This window comes from Mytilus californianus, unplaced genomic scaffold (assembly GCF_021869535.1).
Source record: "Mytilus californianus isolate M0D057914Y unplaced genomic scaffold, xbMytCali1.0.p SCAF_10, whole genome shotgun sequence".
Taxonomy (NCBI): domain Eukaryota; kingdom Metazoa; phylum Mollusca; class Bivalvia; order Mytilida; family Mytilidae; genus Mytilus; species Mytilus californianus.
The window spans coordinates 16,773,665-16,791,537 of record NW_026262582.1 but is presented as its reverse complement, the minus strand read 5'-3'; the positions used below and the strand labels follow the sequence as shown (position 1 = coordinate 16,791,537).

The 17,873-nt window shown below is 32.7% G+C and overlaps 1 protein-coding gene across 1 annotated transcript; it reads left to right on the top strand.

Moving 5' to 3' along the window:
- Nucleotides 1-9,288: 9,288 nt before the first annotated feature.
- LOC127717699 (toll-like receptor 4) lies at nt 9,289-11,868 on the top strand. Its single transcript, XM_052223455.1, has one exon. It carries the CDS (start codon nt 9,289-9,291, stop codon nt 11,866-11,868), a length of 2,580 nt encoding a protein of 859 aa, XP_052079415.1.
- The last annotated feature ends 6,005 nt before the right edge of the window (nt 11,869-17,873 follow it).

Here is a 17,873-nt window from a genome sequence, read left to right as displayed (position 1 = left end):
AATATTATATTTTTTGATTTTATATGATTGTACTTCAAACAAAATTACAGGCCAATAGGCATATATGTTATGTTTATTTACAACAATTATATAAGATACAAAGAAAAACATAAATAAATACAATGTAGTTGTTTACATAAATATTGTACACACACTCAATACCTACAAGATTTCACATCCAGAAAACACAAATAATTTATAATTTTATGATAATATTTTTTTTTGATAGACAATTCTATTGAATTCTTGAAATTTTCTCGTTTCAGGTCATATAAAACGATATTTTCAATTGGATGCCGTAGATACCAAACCTCTTAATCAACCATATCACGTAACACAGTGCCAAAGCGATGTTCGTTGCGCTAATTATTGTTTAAGGGACCAACTATGCGTAGCGTTTGTATTCAGTGGTTCGCAATGTTTACTGTACACCTTGTTCAATTCTGGCTCAGTAAATAATGTCCAAGGTAGTACAATATGGATATAAACAACGCAGATTTATGATTGTGGAATATCCTTGCAGTTCATTTTTCACGATGTCACTAATCTCACATAATATGACAAAGAACTGCAAACAAACTGCAGGTAAAAGGATGGATGTTGTATGCGACGAAGAGCATGCATAAAAACTGTGACATCATTTTCAGTTTTTAGTGAGTTTAGTATCATTGGTCCTTCATTTTGATAATTATTTTAATTCTCTGTGATTTTTCTGTTTGTGTTGTGCGTGCGTATGTGATATTAATCGTTTCATATCTTTTATCTTTTTTTAAAAATGTAGTCATATAAAAATGTAACCGTCATATTGAATACCTAAAATAGTGAACATTTTATTCGTGAGAATAAACAAAAAGCAAAATCAATTAGAAATAAGTTGATCATTTTACCTATTTGTTTAATACACTTTTGATATACTCTGACATCCTGTAAATCTATATAAAAATTTCAGAAGTTTGCCTTCCGGTGTTTTTAACGTAAAACAAGTCTAAGTATAAGCAGACAGATTAGAAATTGAAATGTCGCAATTCTATCAATTAAAGGGAAAATGAAAATGTTCACGGCTCCGTTTCATTATCTGTATTGAGTTTTTCAGTCGACATGTCATCCTAAATCACATCCAGGACGAAATACTAGAATAGTATTGTCTACTTACACTGCAAAAAATCAACCAAATATCGGTTTATCATGGTTTTTAGTAAGTTTTTTACAACTAATCTTTTTGCATATGTTTTGTTTTGTTTTTTGATTTTTGGCATGTCATATAAAGCATTCATCTATAATGAAAAATTTAAATATGCTAGATATTTTGACTAGATTGCGATGAAATTATCAACACTGTAAATAATTTTCTTTCTTGACAACATCTATGTAATTTTCATCTACCGTTTGTAGATAGATTGTAGTTATTCCTATGGCAACAATTGCACCTTGTTGGTAGCAGATATGTTGGTGTATTACATTAATCAAAATGTATGACCAAACTCAGTAAAGACCTGTCTAAACTCCATCTAGTTGTAAACAGTACAACACTTACCGTTACCAGGATTTTATTTGTGCTCTAAATAATCAAGAATTATCCAATCAAACTGTAGAAATTCACGTTATGATACTGACTGTAAATTGATAGAATACAAAGAGCAATTATTATTCGTTTCCATATTTGAATATAACAGTTTTCACGGAAACTCCATAGACAAGTTTATGAACAAAATATATAAAAAAAATAGGGAGAAGTGGTATGATCGCCAATGAGACAACTATCCACCCAAATTTAATTGAAGTGGATGTAAGCAATTATAGGCAACCGTACGGCCTTCAACAATAAAAAACCTATACCGTATAGTCGTCTAAAAAAGGCACCGACATGAAAAATATTAAATAATTCAATTTAGAAAACTACCGTAACGAATAGAGACGTTTTTTTCGTTCGATTCTGTTGTAGTATATTATTTTTGAACATTGATGATCCTATCCTACAGTGTGTATATTTCCCAATTATTACGATATGGCCGTGTATATAGTTACGTTGTATAAATAATCTTTATCTACCTGGTAAATTATCAAGTCAATGATTTCGTTACACATTAATTAAAACCTTTACTAAATTCCTTAATAGATACATATATTTGATTTCGAAATTTGGCAGAGCCTGTTGTTATTCTGTCATTATTTATAAAAACGTCTCCATTAAATATTTGTCATGAATTTTTCAGATTGCTTAATAATATGTAGTTTTCAAAGGAAATCTGCTGGATGTCTACTTATTGATTCTTTAGTTATGGAAAACATAATTGATATATTTATTACTACATGTAAGTAGTGATATCGCTTTGATTAACTTTCGTTGACTGCGCGTAGTCTTGTATCGTTTTTTGTGTCTTCAATCTTTTATGTAAGTTGTGTTTGTGCCTTGTGCAGATCTGATTGGTCAAGTCTTTTCCAACTGATTTGTACAGTCAGTTCTGATGTTTAGCTGTTACACAACTGTTATGTAGGTTGAGCAAAAATGTTAAACACCATCTCTGTTTTTGTATGTTAATCCCAAGTCAATAACCTGTAATTCAGTAGCTGTCGTTTCAAAACGTTAAAAACAACGGTACATTGCCGTCTCATCTGCATGTGCGACGAAAGAATTGCCATTCAAATTGACGAAAATTATGTCCGCAGTGAAAGAGGGTCTTCTGAAATACTGTGAAACTGTTTACTCGCGTAATGGTATTAACCATATGTGGATTCCCAAAAACTCTAAAGAACTTCTGGATAATTTTAAATCTCGATCTTTCTCTGAAATAAGTTCTATCAACACTTTTGATTTTTCAATCCTGTTTACCACCATTCCCAATGTGAAATTGAAAATTCGTCTAAAAGGCATTATTTACAATGCTTTTAAACATAAAAGTGGTAGCATACGATATAAATGTATTACTTTTGGATACCATATGGCATATTTTGTTGATAATGAACAAAAAGGTAAAACATGCTGCACAGAAGAATAAGTGATCAGTATGCTGGAGTTTCCTATTGACAACATATATGTTGAATTTGGCGGTAGACTATTTCAACAAATTGTCGGCATTCGTATAGGAATGAACTGTGCTAATCTTCTTGTCAACCTCTTCTTATTTTCATGAGTCGGAGTTCCTTCAGACATAGCCAAAAACAAGAAGATAAAAAAAGGTAGACCATTTAATTTCAATTCAGATATATTGATGATGTTCTTTCCATTAAAAATCCAAACTTTTCTGATTGGGTTCCATTAATATATCCTCCAGAACTAAAAATTAAAGAGACAACAGACACGGCTTCCTCCGCCTCATTTTTATACTTATACCTTGAATTTGACATAAGTGGTCGTCTTAGTACCTGAATCTATGACAAACGAGACGATTTTGATTTTGCAATTATCAATTTCCACCACCTTAGTAACAGTATACCAACTTCACCTGCATATGGGATATACATTTCCCAACTCATTCGGTATTCAAGAGCTTGCAAAACGTCTCCAGTGTCTGAGCAAGAAGTTGATGAACCAGGGTTATTTCTAAGAACGTCTTCTAAAAAAGTTCATCGGAAGATTCTAAGACCTGGTTGATAAATTTTCTGTATCAACTTCACAAGTAATACACGATGGTCTTGAAGTACTGGCGTTGTTAATCATCTTAATTACGTGTTATAGTGTTCTTTTAAAAGTCTTTGTAAATTATTACTTTTACTGTTTAGTCTATTTTTTTGGTATTATCCATTTGACGTGGCTTGGTACTTATACATCCCGTCATTGTGTTATTGTATTATGGTAAATTTTTGTATTCATGCTTTCGTTTTTCCTAATGTGCTTTGGCTATATTCCTTTTTGTTTTTCTTTGTTGACATATTTGTTTGTTTTTATAGTGATTAAGATTATAACACAATGTTGACTAATGTAACCCTATTTTTGACATTTTTACCTATTATGTCTGTTAGTTTTTTTTGTTCACGCATTGTTGTCAATATAATGGAATTTTATGCGACTTTATTACAAGTGAGAAGTTTATCTAGCTATAAAACAAGGTTTAATCCACCATTTTCTACAAAAGAAAAAGTCTGTAACAAATCAGGAATATGACAGTTGTTTTGATGTGTTTGAGCTTTTGATTTTGACATTTGATAAGGGACTTTCCGTTTTGAATTTTCCTCGGAGCTCGGTATTTTACTTTTTGTTGGTGTGTGTCATATTTGTTTTTCGTTTACTGTTTGTGAATAAATGTAAGTACTTTTCTATTTTGAATTGTTGAAAAAATTGTCTTTTGGTGCCATTTACATTTTACTATATTGTATGGTTTTGCTTGCTGTGGTGACCTATAGTTCCTTATATTCACATAAGGTTAGTCTATGGATGATAGTTGTCTCATTTGCAATCGTAACATATGTCCTTATTCGTTCATATTGAAAAATACAAAGCGTGTTTTGCCGAATCTAAGACCGTTTTCTTAAACTCCAAGTTAAATTCAAAAATGGGAAATCTATAAAAACTGTCAAAATCCAACGTTATCAATCAACGGAACGAGTGATAAACAACTGGCATATTCCCGACTTGGTGCAGGCATTTTCAAAAGAAGATGGTGGATTGGATTGATTTTATAGCTAGCTTAACCTCCCACTTGTATGACAGTTGTTTAGAGTTCCGTTATATTGACAAAATTTGATGAGCAACACAAACAGACATAAACGAATAATGTGACAATATTTCGGATCAAGCAGGGGTAAACATACAACACAACTGACTTCAAAATTCAAACAAATATACAAATATATATATATAAAAAAAGACGTCGACAACAAAGTTTGTGAGTCGATAGTATATTAAACAAAGACATCAACAAAAAAATATGTCATTGTCAACATTGTCATATATGTGGATAATATTATTGAAAAAGTGGAAGATGTGACAATAAATTAATAATTCCGTATTGGTTGAATAGATATAAAAATACATCCAAATAGTTTACTTTGTGTTGACATATTCATAAATTGTTTCAACTAAACTTTGAAGGTTCGTAATACTTAGGATTTCTACCCTAGGAATAGAAAACACTAGTTGTATTTGGCAAAAACTTTTCTGAATTTTGTGATCTCAATGCTCTTTAACTTCGAAATTTATTGCACGATGAGGCTTTAGCAGACGAAATGCGTACATAATTATAAGCTCTTTTATGAGTTTTATATTTTATAATTTAACACTTGATTAATACGGAAAAAAAATGAAGTCGAACATAGGAATCCTGAAGGCACATAAGGTTGGACCTTGTGGATCCCCTATGGGATCTTATAATTATTAAAACGATATCTGTTCAATTTAAATTATATCATTTAAACTTGATTCAAGTATCAACTTTCTATGAAACGATTTTTTACAATATTTCACCATTAAATGAGCAGCGTCATATAGAAATCGACATTATACAAATGAATATCAGTACATCTGTTAATCTATTTTGGGTTGGAAAGTCTGTAACTGTTTGAAAATTGAGTTGTTATAAAAACCGTACAGAATACACCAAAATTAATTTTCATTTTGTATTTGAATTTTCAAAAGCCAATCAAATTCTTATACATGCACATGTAAACGTGGACTTGCTTAAGGTCGATTTTTATCGCACCAGCTCAAATACTGATAAATTCGAAAATGTCTGCTCCAAGAACCGAGAACAAATGAAAATTAAAAAAAAAAAAAACTAGAGCAAACACAATTGTTTCGGTGATTCGTTCTTTTATAATGGTAGGATTTCTATGATAATTAAAGTTGTGACGATCTGGAGACCATTTACCCATCGCCAATGCAGCACCATCTATCCAATTATTGTAATTTTGATTCAAATGTTACGCTTTACACCAAGAACTTTACAATATTTACTTCATAACCCAAGAAATGTTCATAATCCATGTCTTAGCGTTAATTTAAAAAAAATGTACTCTTTCTTCACAAACAACACACAGATATTACCTTAAATGGCATTAGAGTATTTCAGGATTAATATATTTGTCGCTTTTCTGACCACCAAGATCATGCCTGCCTCGGTGTTTTCCTTGAAATTTACTATTAGTCAAGATGGATGAAATATGATTTTTTCAATTTCCTATACTTAATAATTCAAACGATTTCCCTGGTCAACAGGTACTCCACGACATATTCAAGTCCGAAGTTCTAACCACATGACAAACAAAATTAAAAAAAACATTCGCTTGAATGCCCCTGTTTATCTATCTACAAGGAATAACCTAATTGTTTCGATTAAATGTCAATGTTATAAACAAAGATTTTCAGAAATAATGAGCATATCAATGTTTTTTCATGCCAACAAAAAATGCTGAATACTGGACATATGCCACTCTCTGTATGTATAAGAGTTATCATTGGCGCTCAAATGAATAAAGTAAGAAGGCTTAATCAAACTCGAAGCTGAAAGCATTGTGATCCAATAATCTCAAAAAGTTGTGTCAAATACAGCTGAAGCCATCTTTGCCTCATGGTAGAAGAGCCTAATTGGTTCGAATAATTAAAACCTGTTTTATAAACATAACACAATATTATAATGTTGACGGCTTTGATTGTTTTATTGATGCTTACTATATATATGAATACCTGTATGGGTGTTGGGGTCACCAGGACAATGTCATCGTGCCTGTAAATAGATATATATCATTATCCGTTCATACTATTCATTTGGACAGCCAAGTGGGTTTTAGGGCACATATCAAGTCCGTTCATTAGCTTTGGTTGCTTCATCTTAATGTGACCATGTACTTCGAACTTTGTTAAATTTTTCTCAAATTACATTGTCTGAAATTCTATAATTATAAGATGTTTTTGATGTTCAGTGTGTTATTCTAAAGATACATTCGCCAAAGAAGTTTTACTTTACTTTACTGCTGGATTTGAAAAGAATTGAATACAGTCTATGTCTTATACAGTGAAGTAAAAGATGTGTCACATGGTCAATGCCATGCAAATTGTAAATACAAAATCAAACCACACCTCGCAAATGTACATCAGTCAGGTTACACTGGCATGGTGAAATCCCTAAATAGTTTTTTTTTTTATAATAGATTTGTGAGAACATTTTTGAAAGACCTAGATTCGTAATCATTGAAATATCATTCAGTTGCAATTAAGAGGGCATTTTATCGTGAAATCCAACAGTACCAACTGATGCAAATACAGTAAATTTCCATGTGATTGTTGTCTGCTGGCAATCGGGATGTTTGTTATGTTTTAATCAAAACTTCCTTGTTACCTCCCTCAACAGCTTCCTATATTTGGACATTAAGAAAACAAAGTACTAAATATTTGTCCCATTGACGGTAATGCTATTTAAGTCGTAGTTTGTTTATCTTACTTTTTAGACGCTTTTATATCAAAAACCATTAGGTTAAATTTTCAAACATATAATATTAATCCTAACCAGTGGTGCATTGACAAATAAGATTGGAAATGTAAAGATAAACGATTTAAAGTGTACTCAAAATTTTGTTATTATTGGTGGAGCGGCTGATAGACAGGTAAGCCGTATAACAATATATAACTGTTTTCAGATTTATTATATAGTGAAGTAAATTTGGGAAAAAAGAAATATCATAGACCTTTAATACTGTGCAGCCATAATGATTATTTAGTGGTCAACCTTTTGGACATTGTACAGTAAACATGGTAAAGGCGCATCCGTACGAGTGGAAAATACACCTTGCATATTTGTGAAATGTCTTCAAGTAATGTCATCTTAATAAACAGGTATTAAATTTATACAGTCCGTGGTAAAATGTTATGTTGGAAAGGCAGTTATATTTGTCTTGCGACAAGTCTCCTACAGACACATCAAAGTAATGATGCAAGAACTATATATATTTGACGTACATAGATTGTGCCCTGGAGTTGCTGAGTATTATAAACTCATCATAGATGACATAATTAAGATGTATACGCTAGACGCGCATTTCGTTTACAAAAAACTCATCAGTGACGCTCGATTCAATAAAGTTTAGAGGGCCAAATAAAGTAGGATGTTAAGGAGCTTTGAAGATCCAAAATTCCGAAAGTATTATACACTTTAAAGTCGTGTTGCTATATAAACTCGTCATTAGATAGCACGATAAAAATTTATAAGCTCGATGCGCGTTTCGTCTACAAAAGGCCAAATAAAGTTGAAAAGCATTGCGGACCCAAAATGCAGAAAGGTTTTGTCAAATATAGCTAACTAAAGGTAAGTTATTCATGGGGTAAAAAATCTTAGTATTTCGAAAAGTTCAAATTTTGGAAACGATTAATGTATGATTATGCCCATATCAATGATAATTCTTATCAACACGGAAGTGCTGACTACCGGGCTAGTGATACCATCGCCATGGTTGTAAATAAACGCATTCTAGATACCAAGATTAAATTTATACACCAGACGCGCGTTTCGTCTGTAAAAGACTTATTAGTAACGATCGAGTAACAAAAGGCAAAGAGAAAATGTGTGTAAATTGATTTTTGTTTCGTTCCAATGATGTGACATCATCATTTTTATTTACACCCTTAAAAGGGCGAAACATACATGTTTTCCACAATTGTACATTATATTACATGTGTAGAGTAGAGGCGAATTTTGTTTGAAAGCTAATGTTATTCTTTATTGTTTTTTTTTATTTACGATACTATCTTTTAATCCCATCTTTATCTGTTGCAACGACCTTGGAGGTTGTACTTTAATAGACATTCCACCATATCCAGGTTTTAACCTTGTTACGATGAGAACATATTGATCTTCAGATAAAAGACGCTTACTTAGTAATTTTGTCTGTGTAGTAATTGTGCACATTCTAATATAACCATTTGAAGGACTATATTGGGTGACGATCACCCCTTTATCAATCCTAAAGTAAGGATAAGTGCACTCCGTCATTCGTTACGAATATTTTAAATAAGATTAATCATCTTTAAAAATACTCTTTGCATCAATCACGTTAAGCTGAATCAATTCTGACATATGTTTACATGCTGCGTCTTTCATTTTTTTTTAAAATGTTTTGCGAAAGGGTAACAAAAATTGAAACTATAATCGTAAAGTTCAAAGTTAACAGATCATGGCAACACATTCTAACGATAAGATTTAACAAGTTGTTTCCGTCGATTATGAGATAGTAGTAAAAATACTATCATATCATATCAGATCAATATCTGGTGGTTGTATGAAAAGAATTGTAAAATTCGATTTGTAATGTCATGCTTCCCTATTTAATACTACGATTTCTCTATTTCATTGCAGATACACAATGAGAAGCAAATACATATATGTAATAATCTGTTACAACACATTAACTACAATATGCGGGAATATACAGCACCATCCATGCAGCTTTTTTCCAAGATGTAGATGCAGCTTAGAACATCACAAAAACTTTGTGAATGTCGACTGCTCACATTTAAAGCTAAAAAATATCCCAACCGTTCCTAGTTATGTTATAAAGTTGATTCTTAAACATAACATCATTGATGAAATACCAAATGGTGTCTTTTCTAACAATACAATCCTTACAGAATTAGACTTGTCTCATAACAGAATTCATAGACTAACAGAAATGTCGTTCAACGGTCTTCAGAATTTGCTAAAATTAAGCTTACAAAGCAATGATCTGTCAAAAGGAAATAATTCGTTCGGTGCCAAAACGTTTTCACAATTAAAGAATTTGAAGTATTTAAACTTAAAAAACAATTTCGTCGAAAACTATCAACCGGACATTTCGAAATTGGTTTCAATTGAAAGTTTACATATTGACTTCATATCAAATGGAATTCCCTTCCTGAGCAAACAATATAGCAAACTACATAAACTTGCAGTGCTCGATCTTTCAGGGTCAACTGGAAAATGTTCACTGCCAATTTTGAAAAACGATTCCTTCCAGTTTATTTCCCAAGTTCACTACTTAGACATATCAACCTGCAAGATTCAACAAATTCATCAAGAAGCATTGAAGATTTTGAAAAATATAAATTATCTCGACGTGTCGAATAACACGTGTATTAAATTTGAAGGACTGAAAAATATAACAAGTGATTTACAATTTTCAAACATTAGAATATTAAAGGTTAACAATCTTCACAAAATTTCTGATTTAACCACAGTATTGAAAGCGTCTCATATTAAGGGTTTACATAACACGTCGCTTCAATATGCGTTTGCCGATGGAAATCGTTTACAAACTATAGAGAAAACCGCATTGACTTATTTTCCAAAATCTTTGAAGTTTGTGTCCCTTAGAGGAAATCCTTTGAAGTTTGGATCGTATATATTCAATGTATTTTTGCTTATCAATTTAGAAACTGCAGACGTTTCAGATCTGTTTCGTCATAAAACGGACCTTCATCCCGAAAACTGTATTGCTGATTCAATATGCACATGCAAAGAAGACTCTGCTATCAAACCTAGTTATATGGATCGAAGTGGGATCACCTCCCGTTATGCCATAGACGAGTTCAATAAAGGGGATATTCCAGATTTATTTAGTCCTGCTGTGATACCGATTCCAAATAATTTAAAACATATAAATTACAGCTCAGCCAGTCTAAGAATGGATGTACCAACATTAAAGCTTTCAACTAATAAGCTGGAAACTGTTGATTTTAGTAATAACATATTATATTCATTGAATGGCCCTATCTATAATGTAGATAGTCTACAAATTCTAAATGTGTCTACTAATTTCTGCAGCAATATTTCAAAATCCTTCTTTAGTTCTGATTTTAAAAACTTAGAGCATTTAAACTTTCATAATAATTTACTTGGTATTGTTCTTCCTGATGACATCGATGGTGAAATTTTTCATAATTTGGAATCACTTATTGAGCTCGTGCTATCTAATAATAGAATTCCAAATCTACCAGAGAATATATTCAAATCACAAAGAAATCTGCAAAAACTTGATTTAAGTGAAAATATTTTTACAAGTATAACTTTTCGTGTTTCACACATGATGCATTTAAAGGAATTAGATTTGAGTGGAAACAGAATAACAATCATCAGTGACCCTATTACATTCCAATGGGAATCTTTAGCCAGAAAACACAACTTTTCAGTGGATTTGACTGATAATATGATGGAGTGTAATTGTATATCAATTAAGTTTATTGAATGGATGACAACAACCAATGTCCGTCTCAAGAATATAAAAAAGTATAAGTGCATGTTATGGAATCGAACAATCACTGCTCTTCACAATCTAAAGGAAACTTACGATATATTAAAAAAACATTGTTCATCATATGAACCATTGGAAATAGCCTTAGTTTCTGGAATTTTACTTTTAATTATATTTATTGTAGTAGCAGTCTTTTACAGATACCGGTGGAAGCTTCGTTACTTATATTACATCGTGAAAGTAAAGTACAGCAGCTTACATTCGGAAACCGAGGAAGAATATTCTTACATGTATGGCGCATTTGTATCTTATGCAGATGAAGATCGAATGTTTGTTCACAATACGCTTCTACAAAAACTGGAAGTTCAAAACGGAATTCAATTATGCTTACACAAGAGAAATTTCCTGCCCGGAAATGACATTGCTACTAATATCACATCCGCAATTCATAACAGTCGCAGAACTCTAGTAATAGTGTCTCATAACTTTTTAAAATCATACTGGTGCATGTTCGAATATAACATGGCACGGATGGAAAGCATATACGAACGAAGAAACGAAAACGTGCTTTTCTTAATGTTTTATGAACAAATGTCTTCATGTGATCTTCCGCTGAATGTGCTTGAAATGATTCAATCCAAGTCTTATATAGAATATCCAAATGATGAATATGGAGATACAGTTTTTTGGGACCAGTTGGTGAATGCCTTGAAATAAAATGTATTGATTTATCTTATTCCTTTCAACTATATAAACAATAGAATGATGATACCACCAAGGGGAAATTAAAAACTCCATGAGAACGAAAAATACAAAAACCGACAAGAAAGCCCACAAAAAGCTACATAGAAAACAATAGACCGAGCAACACAAATACTAGCAAACATGGGGTTATTTTACGTGCTCCGGAATGTTAAGGAATTTTTGCTCCACATGTGTAACCCGTCATGTTGATCATAATATTACATAGCCAGAAATTAGTAGTAATTTTGCTAATTAATATTCATAATATGTCAATGAGAATTGTACCACGTGATAATAGTTTGAACTGGACTGGCTTGATATCATTAAAATCTTTAAAACACGGATATTATAAGTTGCAGTCACAGAGTTCTTGTTTATAATCAGTCTGATATTTCCGTAAAGTTGTCAGGCGGTCAAAATCAAAACATTGAACGCGAATTTAGTGAATTTTTCGTGTTTTCGTGAGTTTATTCTTCTTGAAATTGGGGCATTTTAACTTTACGTGGGAACCTAGAGTTCAACGACTACACATACAAGGTTTGGGCTTGCTTATTCTTTGGACATTCAAGTTTCAAGTTTCATCCCCGCAACCTGTTTTTGTATTTACCTTGTTAGCCATTTTTCAACACGAAGTTTGCAAATTTGACGTTTCAGCCATTTTAGCCTGTATTTATTACTGCAATGTTAAAAGCCTCTCGCTTCGATTTTTAAAATAGATCAGGAACCTTGATTTTTTGCAACGACAGTCATTATGTTTCGTTTAAATGGTGTATATTGTTGTGTATATTTATTTTCTGTCCCCGCAACCTGTCTATCACTTAAATTATATTTAAAACAGACATTTTTTTTTCAAAATTCTCTATCATTTCAATATAATTTCCGTGACTCGTATCCGATTTCATTGGGATAATATTCAAATAAGCAAAGTGGTGTTGATTTCTGGATATGTAAAAACTAGATGATAAGTCTTATTCGACGACATCAAAAACGAGGAAAAGAGAACGTCACATATTACATGTGCACCAAAAAGCTATAAACATGCAAAGAACTATGTCAATTGGACATGCTTTGATACTATATCTGCCCTTGAATTTTTACTTGATAACATTTTTGTTCGCTTTGGAGATTCCGTATATCGTCAAGTTATCGGAATTCCAATGGGGACTAACTGTACACCACTTATTGCGGACCTGTTTTTGTATTGTTATGAGTTACAATTTATGACTAAAATCAGCAAAGACCCATCGAAACAACATCTGATACAAAAATTTAACAATATTTTTAGATATTTGGATGATATATTGGCTCTCAATAATGACGACTTCAGTATGTATACTAAAGAAATTTATCCTGTTGAACTAACGTTAAATAAAGCTAATACTAACAATGACCAGTGTCCTTTCCTCGATCTTGATATCTATATCATTAACGGGAAGCTTAATACAAAAATTTATGATAAAAGAGATGATTTTTCATTTCCTATCGTTAATTATCCATTTTTAGATGGTGACGTTCCCTTGTCACCATCTTATGGTGTTTATATATCTCAACTTGTACGATTCGCTCGTGTATGTAACAACGTATTAGATTTTAGCGAGAGAAATTTATGTATTACTGAAAAATTATTACACCAGGGTTTTCGATATCAAAAACTAGTCATAACATTTACTAAATTTTATCATCGGTACAAGGACATCATTCGTAAATATAACTCAACATGCAGACATCTTATACGTTCGGGTATTTCACATCCAATCTGTTATGGTAATATTCTTTACAAAGCACAAAAATGTCAGTATTCACCTCAAAAGCTAACAAAACCTTTAAACAGACTTATTAAGAAGGGATATAGTTACGATACTGTTGTCAGGTCATTAAAGATTGCATATTTTGGCTTTAATATTGATTCACTTATAGGGTCTTTGCATCGGAATTAAACACATTTATTCTAAAACCAGTTGTTGGCATGACACGGGTTATGTTCTTCTCATATTATGACGGTATAATACTAAACCCCTAACAGGAGGGATTGTGCCTGATTTTCATATGATGAAGACATTATCTTTCAATCAGTTTAATTGAGGTCTGGAGCTGGCATGCCAGTAACTGCTAGTAGTCTGTTGTTATTGTCATTTTGTTTATTTTCTTTTGTTTCCTATTCTGACATCGGACTCGGACTTCTCTTATACTGAGTTTTACTGTGCGAACTGTTGTGCGTTTGTTTTTACTACATTGGCTAGAGGTATAGGGGGAGGGTTGAGATCTCAAAAAACATGTTTAACCCCGCCGCATTTTTGCGCCTGTCCCAAGTCAGGAGCCTCTGGCCTTTGTTAGTCTTGTATCATTTTTAATTTTAGTTTCCTGTGTATAATTTGGAGTTTAGTATGACGTCCATTATCACTGAACTAGTATACACTTGTTTAGGGGCCAGCTGAAGGACGCCTCCGGGTGCGGGAGTTTCTCGCTGCATTGAAGACCCATTGGGGGCCTTCGGCTGTTGTCTGCTCTATGGTCGGGTCGTGGTCTCTTAGACACATTTCCCATTTCCATTCTCAATTTTAAGTTTTATATTTCGTAGTCGTTTTTTTTTTCCTTATTTAATCTACCTTTTTTTGTTATAATTGGTTTCACGTCCTAATGACGTGTATATTTATATTTAATTTGCACACATTATGCAATTATGTTTACATTGGCGAGGAATAATCTCTTAGATGTAATTTGGCACGCTGCTTTTAATTACATTGTGGGCATTCTTTTCACAGGATCTGTAATATAACTGATTAGGTATTTCTCTTTCTCTAATTTTTACTCAATTTATCCTTTTCCTGGCCTGTTGATTATTTTTATTTAATCAATGTGTGATTCGTTTTATCTCAGTTCTTTATTGGTCGAAATTCGATTATGACGTCAAATTTTCTTGCTTTCCTTTTAACTTCCAATTGTGACGTCATGAAAAAAGGCGATCATACCTGAGGACGTCACATAGAAAGAACACATCTTTTTGCAGATCATTCGAAAGGAAAGATTGATTTTTTCTGCATTTCGTTTAAACATCATTAGAGAAACAGATTCCACCACCAAATCTTGTGCAAAACGATATTTATCCACTCTCAACAGTTAGGTTTTAAATATTTAAAACGCTCGGCGAGCTTCGAGTTTTAAATTTGAAAATTTAACTGCGTCGGGTTGATTAATATTGTGTCACACTCGACTAAGTGGTAGAATCTATATTTAATCAACATGTGGTTCTTTTGATCTCAGTTCTTCATTTGTCGAAATTCGATTATGACGTCAAATTTTCTTGCTTTCCTCTAAAATTACTATTGTGCCGTCATGAAAAAAGGCGACCATGTCTGATGACGACACGTAGAAAGAACACATCTTTTTGCAGATCATTCGAAAGGAAAGATTGATTTTTTCTGCATTTCGTTTAAACATCATTAGAGAAACAGATTCCACCACCAAATCTTGTGCAAAACGATATTTATCCACTCTCAACAGTTAGGTTTTAAATATTTAAAACGCTCGGCGAGCTTCGAGTTTTAAATTTGAAAATTTAACTGCCTCGGGTGGATAAATATTGTGTCACACTCGACTAAGTGGTAGAATCTATATTTAATCAACATGTGGTTCTTTTGATCTCAGTTCTTCATTTGTCGAAATTCGATTATGACGTCAAATTTTCTTGCTTTCCTCTAAAATTACTATTGTGCCGTCATGAAAAAAGGCGACCATGTCTGATGACGACACGTAGAAAGAACACATCTTTTTGCAGATCATTCGAAAGGAAAGATTGAATTTTACTGCATATCGTCTAAAAATCATTAAAGAAACAGATTCCACCACCACATCACGTGCAAAATGATATTTATCAACTCTCGACAGTCAAGTTTTAAATATTTAAAACGCTCGGCGAGCTTCGAGTTTTAAATTTGAAAATTTAACTGTCTCGGGTGGATACATATTGTGTCACACTCGACTAAGTGGTAGAATCTATATTTAATCAACATGTGGTTCGTTTGATCTCAGTTCTTCATTTGTCGAAATTCGATTATGACGTCAAATTTTCTTGCTTTCCTCTAAAATTCCTTTTGTGCCGTCATGGAAAAAGACGAATATGCCTGATGACGTCACGTAGAAAGAACACATCTTTTCGCAAGTCATTCGAAAAAAAAGGATTCAGGTTGTTTGCATACCGTCTTAAAATCATTAGAGAAACAGATTCCACTACCTAATCACGTGCAGTACGATATTTATCAACTCTCGACAGTTACATTTTAAATATTTGAAACGCTCGTCGAGCCTTGCGTTTTAAATTTGAAAATTTAACTGTCTCGAGTGGATAAATATCGTATCACAGTCGATGCAGTGGTAGAATCTTTATTTAGATTTATTCTTAATAACAAATAAATCAATTAATAACGTAGTCAAATTTTTTTTATCTTGGGCATAGATCGCCAGATTTTGCATAAATTTAGAATATTTGATTTCCAGTAATCTTCAACTTCGTGATTTATTTGTCTATCCAACATCTTAAATCCGAGCGCTAGATGAGTCTTACGTAGACGAAACTCACGGTCATGCATCTTTCGAGTACATGTTCGGTACTCAGACCCAGCATCAACCAATGGAAACACTGGAGTTGATGTTTCGAGCACAAATGTTGTACGCCGAATACTGTAGAAAGTTTTATGACCAAACGGTCAGGTGTTAACATTATAAGCCTGCTATTTTTGATGAGTTTTGACAGGTAAAACAGTTTACAATATGGAACATGTGGAAATTAGAATGATTAGTTGCAAGTCAAAAAAGATTGTATGACGAAAAATCAAAACTGCTTACGTAATGACACGTATTGCGTTCCGTCTTGGTGATGAAACTTATATAAATGTCCTTTGTACTAACGTCTCTTTAATACTCTTTAGATAAAATTACTGGAAATACTTACTCAGGCATTGCGTTTTACATTTTGTAACAGTATCAAACGTGACATATTTAATTACGTATGGTATTTGTTCAATTAAACATTTATAGATAAAGCTCGCCAAGACTGCAAATATATAGAAACTGACAATGAATCTGAAATGGAAAACACTCATGTGGTGTTTTGGTTTTATTTCCCTAGATATTTAAAGACTATTTGGTCCCTGTTTGTTAAGCATCTAGTTGCATATATTTCACGCATATATTGAACGATAACAAATTAAAAATAAAAAGCATAAACACTATAGGTAGTCCGGCAAAAGGAGGTCGACTATGGTAATAGACGGGGAATTTTGAAGTCCTTTAAAAAATGAGAGTATATTGGACAGGGACAGAAATTCAGCTTTGCAACATACCTCATACGGACCCCTCAAAGAGTTGTTGCTAGGGTTCGTCGTGTGTAGAGATCATGGCACTATCTATATCAAGACATCAAATTTAACGTCCCCATTCTAACCGTACGTGGCTGCGAATCTATACATCCTAATTCTTAACCCCAGATAAATGAAGATATAAATACAAATACTGAGAAACTTTGTAGGTTTTTGATACAATGAATCCGATAAATTAACGGTTTCTATGAGGGAAATATAGATAAACATTATTTTATAGGGAATTGACGTCTGTTGAAAATAAAAAAAGAGGGCCGAAAGATACCAGAGGGACAGTCAAACTCATAGATCGAAAACAAACTGACAACGACATGCTCAAAAATAAAAAGACAAACAGACAAATAATAGTACAGATGACACAACATAGAAAAATAAAGACTAAGCAACACGAACCCCACCAAAAACTGGGGGTGATCTCAGGTGCTCCGGAAGGGTAAGCAGATCCTGCTCTACATGTGGCACCCGTCGTGTTGCTTATGTTATTACAAATCCGGTAAATAGTCTAATTCGGTAAGTCACATTCGTGAAAAGGGAGGGTATTGTAGTTACGACATAAGGAACATATCCGATATCATCTGTGAAACGGTTATTCCATAACGGTCA

Bases quoted from the DNA above. Each gene is read 5' to 3' on its own strand.
- LOC127717699 (XM_052223455.1), top strand. From the start codon at position 9,289: ATGAGAAGCAAATACATATATGTAATAATCTGTTACAACACATTAACT.